Genomic DNA, 9,390 nt, shown 5'->3' on the forward strand with positions numbered 1-9,390 from the left:
TTTTGATTTCCTACCAATTTTTTTATTTAGTTAAGGATTTTTTTTAATTACGTGTCATATTATTTTATGTCAGGTCATTTATAAATAACAAAAACAAGTTGTTATGGATTTCAAGTATGTGCAAATATTAAGTTCTTCTTCTTCTCATTCTATGAGGAGAAAGATGCACCCTTAATCTGACTTAGATTCATAACTTGTGACACAAAATTCATGGTGAAGTTCTATGGAGGATCGTTTTTGAGAGTGTGCAAGGTACATTACCATACAATACCTCAAATTTGTTAGGGGTAAAAACTATAATTAAATAGAGTCTCATAAAATGTAAGTCATATTAAATTGTGATTAAATAAAACCTGTATTTATTATGTAATTGTTAAATTATGGTTAATTTACGCATAGTCTTCAAACACATAAGACGACTCTAGTTCTATGGTTGTGCATGTGAGTTGTATCAAGTATTTAAATCAAATTCATCTTAAATTTACAATCTGTTTAATTACGTTAAAAGTAAATTGCTCAATAAAAAACATCATTGACATTACTTCTATTACTTAATTTTAACAATAATAGTTAAATATTTTAAATAATTGACATTACTTCTATTACTTATTTTAACGATAATAGTTAAATATTTTAAATAATTAAATATATTATTTATTTCAAATTACTAACACTTAACATAAACAGTATAAAAAACCACTTAACATAATGATATGTATAACTAACATGTTATTAACTACAATACTTATTTTAATGCCAGTAGTAAAATTTATTAATCAAAATTATTTGTTAGTTTAAATAAAATATTTTGAAGAGAGAAAATTTATTGTACATTCTCTCTCCCTGCCTTGCCATTATTATAAGTAAATTTCATTTTTTATATATATATATTTGATATTTAATGTATCTTTTCTATATATGATCTAGATACGTTAATAGTCAAATAGTGATTAAATGGTACATCTATCTAATTATGGTATGATACGATATATCATGAGTTTTTTTTATTAAATTTTGATACATTCAAATATTTTGATACATCCACAAAGATGGAGTATATATTTTATTTGTCCCAAATTATAAATTATTTTGTAAAAAATAAATGTTCAAATTATAAGTTACTTTATTATTCCCATGAATTATTAATGATATTTTTTCAATATACTCTATTATTTATTATTTATTTCTTGTTCTAATTTTTTATTTATTTTTTCATTTATAATAAATGAATAATAATAGTGTCAACTCATAAATAATTTTTCTTTCTCATACAACATTAATTATATTTTATCATTTGTGTGAAATGGCCAAAAACTTCATATAATTTAGCACAACGGAAATACATATATGTAGAAAATTGGGAAATGATTAGTGTATGTTTGATTTTACGATTTTATTAAATTGAATTTTAATTAAAATAAATTAAATTCAAATTAATTTATATCTATATATGTTATCTTTTCCGACTCAAATGATTAATCTTTAAAATTGCACATAAATAATATTCAATTTTTACAGGAAAAATAGATTTGAAAAACACCATAATTGACTTTTCTTTTTAAGTGTGCAATTCTTTATTCAAGATATTTTATAAAAATAATTAAAAGTTGTACAAGAAATCAAAAATATTTAGATGAGATAATACAAATTTTGTTTCAACAAAATCATAAATCAAACTCAGTCCTATCATTAATATTTATGGTTTCAACTTAGGTCCAAACACTCTAAGAGGAGTTTTACATCGGACTACATTTTTTATGCAAACCATGATAAACTTTGTAACCAAAATGATGAAAGGATCTATAACTAAAAAGAAAAGGAAAAGAGAAACCGAAAAAGAAAAGAATAGTTTGATTTCCATCCAGATCCAATATATCATATCGAAACTGAAAGATAAAAGCAGTTTCAATTGGACAAAGTTGTGTAGTCCACTCATCCTTTCTGTTCATTCAAAGCATCATGTACTTTGTGACTAGCTTAATTCTTCTTTTTCATTTGATAAATTTGTCTCACTTGCTCAGCATTGGAGATAGTAAAATTATATAATAGACCCTCTTCCCAAGAAAATAAAGTACTAGTACCACCAGACCCTAGCCATTAGATTTTCCTGACACAGAAACTCAGTTTGCCATTGCCACCATCCATCACACACACATCAAGATTTATGATCTTCATATTAAATAGTAATAAATACATTTGACTGTAATTATTTGTACTATAAAAAACTAAATCCAATAAGAATCTAGTCTAGTACCAGAATTTAACATAATATAAATTAGGAAATTAATAAATATCTAATACTCATGAACATGTAACTTTTTTTTGTCACAGACAGATACATTATGCATAAATAAAGACATAATTAAGAAAATACTAAAACTAGCATGCTTACATATAGTTGATTTTACTAAGAAAAAGAGCAATGTTATTATTAGCTCTGCGATACAATGTAATAATAATAACTCACTAATTATAATTAAAAAGTTCCATTTCCCCAATTATGGTAAATGATGACACAATTATAGCTCAATCCCATCATAATTCTAAATTGCATTCTATAATCACAATTGAAACCACACCATAAATTCTTTATTGTAATTGCACCTGTAATGTTTGCAATGAACCATGACTATATCCGCAATTTATAGTCATCATTTTTAGTTTTTAGAAATTCGGAGGACGAGGATGAGAAGGGTGATTCCATGACATGAAGTTTGTATCAGAATGTGATGGTGGATTCATAGTCATTGGATTAGGAACATTGAAACCAGACACATTCTCAGCAGCAGTACCACCACTACTACCAGCACCAGGATCTCCACCATTGTTATCATCAGCATCTTCACCATCATCATCAGCTTCCAAAAGAATACCAGCAGCCCTATGAAGTTCAGGATTTTTAAACAATGAAGCAACAATCTTAACACCATCACCACCAGCTATAACTTTTCCACCAATTATCCCACCAAAGATTTGTCCATGCATACCAGCAAGAGTAATACCAAAAGTTGAAGCTAGTGTTGGTGTTTCTAACTGGTTAGGGTTAGGGTTTGATGAAGAAGATGAAGCAATAGGAAGAGAAATAGGAAGAGGAGGAGGTGGTGGTGGAGAAGGTGGGAAGAAAAAAGTACCAGTCAAAGTCAACAAAGAAAAAGGTCCATGAAGAGTAAAAGCAGGAGATTGACAAACTGGGTAATGGAGTGTAGCAACAGCAATAGTACCAGAACCGCTGAGAATGGTGAGACATGAACCAAGACGAACAGCAAACTGGATGACAGCTTCAAGAACATCAGTACCAGCAGCAACTTCAATGATGGCAGGTTTCATGGCTTGTTCATTGTCTTGTGTTATTACAAGAGGTGGTTTTGGTTTGTTTTTAGAACCTGGTGGTCTGCCACGCGGCTTTCTGTAGGGTTGTGGTGAATCAGTTGGTGTTGGTTGATGAGATGAACCGCCGGTGTCGGTTGTTGGGTTCATGGCGGTGGTGAAAGGTTTTTCTTGGTCTGAGGAATCGTTTGAGGAGCTTGAGAGTGAAATTTGCATGTTATGTTCAGCCATTTTTGAGTCACAGAACTAAAAAGGAAGAAAGGTTGATCGATAGATGGTAAAAGGAAAGGGATGAAATGAAAATGGAACATAAATTTTGTGATTCTTTGATGGTTATTTATAGTGGTGGTGACTTGTGAGAGTGACATACATGAGTTGTCAGAATTGAAAATGTATGGGGTTGTTACATACACATTACACACAATGAAGATTGAGGAGAGGTGATTCGAAAAAGTGGGGTCTTTTATTTATTTTGCAATGAAACAAAAAACATTTGAGGTATATATTTTTGTTTTTTTATTCTTTCAACCCTCAAATCCTGTTGGCTGGTCAATTGTTTTTGAATTTCCCATGCTGCCTTTTTATCTCATGAATTTCTTTTTGAATATATATTTATTAAAAGTTTTCAAGGCTTTATTTTATTCAATATATTTTGGTTTATCTAATTTATTGTATATATTATTCCCGTAAATCATCACATAGTTATAGAGTAACATCTCGTTACTGAGAAAAAGGATTTTTATCTTATTTGAAAATGAGTTTTTATCGCGCTAGATTCTCGAGATGACGCTGAGTGTCATGAAAAATGTGCTAATTATTTTTTTTTACTTTAGTTACTAGTCAAGATGAAAAATTAAAAAGCGCTTCATTTTTCCTTTCGATTAAATGAGAATTGGGAGAAAATCTTCCACTTTTTATCTCAATTAGAATAAGAACCAAAATAAAAAATTGAAAAAGTCCAACTTTTTCTTCAATTGAAACTTTTAGCCAAGGAGTATTATTGGATCAATTTTTCTATCGGCCGATGGGTTCAACTTAGAGGAAATTTATTGTTTTTTTTAATATAATTTTTTTGATTTTACATATTTTTTTCATTATAACCTGTATTTTTATATAACATATTATAAAAGATAATTTTTGTACCACATTTGTAATATATTTTGTAAAATATAACCTAAATAACACATTTGTGAAGCAAACTTATACATTATAGACCAAAATGATACATTTTGTGCAAAAACAATACAATATTTACATCAAATCCAAAATGACACATTATGAACCAAACAAAACCTATACATGTTTAAAAAAATTATACATAATTATTTTTTACAAACAAAATAAAAACGTATCAAATGGTAAAAAAAAAAAAGAAACAACCAACCGGCCAAATCATCATGTGCGTGACTTATAACTCAATGAAATGAGTTGTTCAACGTGAACATGCATCATATAAGTCTTCTTCTGTAAATGATGTATGTTTCTTAAACGCTTATAAGTTGAAAAAAATATAAAAATACCTAAAAATAATAACAAACTATTATGCAGGAAAAATCATTAATATATAATTATAAATATATATTACATGATTATATGAATCAATAATGCGGATAGAGACAATGATCAACATGTGTTTCATCACATAATATCCACACCCGTATCCTCTTGATTGTATATGTTGGACATAATACTCCAAAATCCATTTTCAAATAAAAATCTTTAGCTAAATCAGAGTTAAAAAAAACAGAGTAAAAATAGCGGAAATAAAAAATAAAATTGCAACGACAATAAATAACTAGAAAGTAAATAGTTAAAGGGTGAGAAAAAAATATCATAATTACAAAGGTTCAGTATAATAAACTGGCGTACTTCTCTCTCCAATAATTCACACTATGATGTGAGTTTTTGACAAGATTTTCCCACGAACCTCCTTATAAAATGACTGGAGTTCTTCAATGGTCAACTTCCCAATCAACACAGAGTTTTAACTATGGAGACCTCCACAACCACCGAGTGTTTTTAACGATAAACTAAACTCATGAATCGACTGAGAGTTTTAACTATGGAGACCTCTCCAACCAAACAAAGGTTTTATTTGATTTACCTAAACAACCAAATAAGAGCATTTTAATTTTATTTACCGCACAACCCAAAAAAAATCTCCTAGTATAAATTTATAAATATGCCCTTACATCAAACCAAAAATACCTCACTATATATATATATATATATATATATATATATATATATATATATATATATATATATATATATATATATATATATATATATATATATATATATATATATATGAATGAATGAAGATTTCACTCTAAAAACCATAAAGGAAAATGTGAAAAATAAAGGGAGAAAAAGGAGAATGAGAGAAATGTATTTCAATGAGTTTTTTTTGCGTTAGAAATGCGAATAGATCCCTATTTATAGGAAAAAATGTGGCTCAAATATGAAAAAAAAATCCACGGGCTTTTAAAAGTTGATAATCGATTATGAATATCTCATTATCGATTATGAGTCACATAAATGGAAGGTTTTCAAAAGAGTCGTTCATTAATCGACTATTAACCATAATAGTTGATTATTCAGGCATTATGAAAGGAATAATATTATGCCTAAGGGATAAACTATTATCTAGTGCATAAATCCTTCATAAATAACTATTCAAATTCTAAGCCAATTAGCTAGACATAAAAAAACACTTTTTGATATCGTAGATTTCGAAAGGATTGAATGTGTGTGTGTATGCACTACTATGGAAAACACATATAATGACGGTTATGAAACGCACATAATAACGGTTGCATATCCATCGTTAGGTAGTGTGTGGTTGTATGTATGGTGCTCTCCACAACGAGCGATAGACCGTGGTTATAAGTTAAGTAGTGTGCTACCTATAACAATGATTTATTCAATAAACCGTTGTAAAATAATTTATAGGTCCTGGGTTCGAATCCCAACAACGTCATTCATGCCTTTTATTATTCTGGATGACACACTCTACTTAAAACCTGTTGTGATATAATTTATTTATTTTATATAAATATTTTTCAGTTTTACAGTATTCCCAAATTTTAAACCTGAATATTTCTGAATCATATAAGACTAGAAACAACAATACAATAAATTTTGAATTGAATTAGACCAAAAATTGTATTAGATTAATAACACAATTCCATTAGGAACAAAAAATTGTATATTACATCAAAACTAAAATAGCACAAAATAACCTACAATGTACATATCATTACAATAAATAATACTATCTTGTTGTCTTTGTGTCTTGTCTCTTGGTGTCTTGATTTTAAGCACCTATAATTTCAAATAATAATAGTTGTTTAGAAAATAACATAATTAGTATTATAACATACAATAAATTATGAATGAGGAATATAAAATACTTACTTTTTAATTTTCCCATATGCCTTCTTGATGATCGTTATGAATAGCATATACATCATCTCTATCAACTTCTTCACACGAATTAGAAACGTGTGTTGCATAAAAAGGAGTGGAAGGAATATCAAAACTTCCATCATCACTAGGAGGAATGTGTTTTCCTTTGAGAACAATTGATCATCTCCTCAAAAAGTCTGCAAGGTCTGTCACATAAAAAACTTATTTTGCTTCAGTAGCCATGATGCATAGTTTGATGTTATAAGTTGCCTTGCCAATGTCAACTCGTGTGAATCCTAACTCATTAATTTGTACACCATTGTTATTGGGAATCCGCATGCATTTAAATAATGGCACTTTGAAAGTAACATAATCAATCTCCAAAATCTCCTCAATGAAACCATAGAAGGCAGAAGTTGCCAAAATTGGATTCTTATCTTTCGAACTAGAGAAATACATGGATTAAGCCTCAACCATAACCCCATTTTTTTTTCATTATACTACGATCATATTTTTCTTTTGTATAAAAGGAATAATTAATGTTGTATGTCGTCCAAGTTATCAACGTAAATTTTGGCATGTATGATAACCATTTAATTGTCTTGAATACACAAATATCACTAGAAATCCTCATATTAAGCCAACTTATGAATTCCTTGTTATATCGGGTCAACAACAACTTGTCATTCATTCGGGGATATTTTTTATTTATAACTTTTTTGTGAGCAACTATGTAAGGTTCAACTACACTAAGATTATTCAAAATACAGAAATGTGCTTGAAGTACTACATTCCGATCCACTTACTTAACATTTAAACCTTGAGTACCTTTACCTTCAAATCTGTCAGCATGACGAGACTTTGGAATTCCAATAGACACTGTTTTCGACAAATAGTTTGTACAAAATTAAAGAGTTTCTTCTGTGATGTACCTTTCAACAATAGAAGCTTTCGGTTGGTGATGGTTCTTCATATATCCTTTAAATAACTTCATGTATCGCTCTATAGGATACATCCACCTTAAATAAACTAGACCATAATATCTGATTTGTCTGACTAGATGAACAAGTAAGTGAACCATAATGTCAAAAAATGATGGAGGAAAATACATCTTCAATTGACACAATATTATTCCAGCCTCATCTGCTAATTCATATAATTTTTTGAAATCAAGAACTTTATTACATATATCATTGAAGAATAAGTATAATATGGTTATAGTTACTCTTACATTTTTTTAAAGGATGTCACAGATAGCCATTGGTAGAAGTCGTTGCATCAAGATATGACAATCATGAGATTTTAAGCCAACTAACTTGAGATCTTTCATTGATACAAGTTTCTTGATATTTGAAGAGTAACCTTGGGGAACTTTGTTATCATGTAAACACTCACAAAAACTTTTCTTTTCCTTTTTAGATAGAGTATGACATGCCAGAGGAAAATAAGATCTTTTCCTCTATCTTCTAGGGCCAACTATTGTTGTATACCCATCTCTACCATATCTAAACGTGAATTATTATTATCTTTAGTCTTTCCAGGAATATTTAAAAGTGTTCCTATCAAACTGTCACACGCCTTTTTCTCCACATGCATCACATCAAGATAATGCCTTAGATTAAATCTAGACCAATATGGAAGATCAAAGAACACCGATCTCTTTTTCCAAATATTTCTCTCAACGGGACCGTCTTTTTTCATTCCAAAAATAACATTAAGGTGTTCTTTTTGTTTATAAACTTTATGTCCAGTTAAAGGTTTATGAGCACTTTCAAACTTCTGCTCTCCGTTAAAAGCCTTATGTAATTTACGATAAGGATGATTGGGTTTTAAAAATTTCCAATGCCTAAGGTAAACAGTCGCTTTTCCAAACTCAAGCTGGTGAAAACAACTATCAGATTCACATATAGGACACACTCTACGTCCTTTAGAACTATATCCATCCAAATTACCATATGCAGAAAAGTTGTTGATTGTGCAAAGTAACATTGCACGCATCTTAAACTTTTCACCAGAATATGCATCATCAACGTCAACACCTTTATCCCACAAAAGTTTTAAATCCTCAATTAATGGACTTAGATAAACATCTATGTCATTTTCAGGTTGTCTTGGTCCAGAAGTCATCATACTTAACATCATATACTTGTGCTTCATGCACAACCAAGGAGATAGTTAGTGCTCATATTACCAAAGGGGTTCATTCCATCTGTGGCAAGCCTAAGTCTAAGGTTTCTTGGCTCAAGGCCAAAGTCCAGAAATAATAAATCAATTTTATTTCATTTCAAAGAATAAGCTACATGGTGAATGTTTCCATCACATTTTATTTCAAGTCCATTTCCAGCATAATCATCATCACAATAACCCACTAGCTTGTAGTCTTTAGATCTTCTATAACACTAGCCAAGGTTAATTGTACTTTTCAGATACCTAAAGATCCTTTTAGAAATTGTTAAGTGGGACTCTCTAGGACCTGATTGGAAGCGAGCATAAAAATAGACACTAAACAAAATGTCAGGTCTAGAAGCAATCAAGTATAAGTGAGAACCAATCATACCTCTCTGTATACCTTCTGTTCTACCTTAGCACTTACCTCACCCTTCTCAAGGATGCATATGAGTCTTTGACATCTTGCATTCTTACATGTCAAAT

The 9,390-nt window shown here is 29.6% G+C and overlaps 1 protein-coding gene across 1 annotated transcript; it reads right to left on the reverse strand.

Moving 5' to 3' along the window:
- Positions 1–2,283: 2,283 nt before the first annotated feature.
- On the reverse strand, positions 2,284–3,740 carry LOC127081509 (AT-hook motif nuclear-localized protein 17). The gene has a single exon (XM_051021760.1). The coding sequence runs from the start codon at positions 3,556–3,558 to the stop codon at positions 2,665–2,667; it is 894 nt and encodes a 297-aa protein (XP_050877717.1). The 5' UTR covers positions 3,559–3,740; the 3' UTR covers positions 2,284–2,664.
- Positions 3,741–9,390: the final 5,650 nt, after the last annotated feature.

Source organism: Lathyrus oleraceus, chromosome 5 (assembly GCF_024323335.1).
Source record: "Lathyrus oleraceus cultivar Zhongwan6 chromosome 5, CAAS_Psat_ZW6_1.0, whole genome shotgun sequence".
NCBI classification, from domain to species: Eukaryota; Viridiplantae; Streptophyta; class Magnoliopsida; order Fabales; family Fabaceae; genus Lathyrus; species Lathyrus oleraceus.

Bases quoted from the DNA above. Each gene is read 5' to 3' on its own strand.
- LOC127081509 (XM_051021760.1), bottom strand. From the start codon at position 3,558: ATGGCTGAACATAACATGCAAATTTCACTCTCAAGCTCCTCAAACGAT.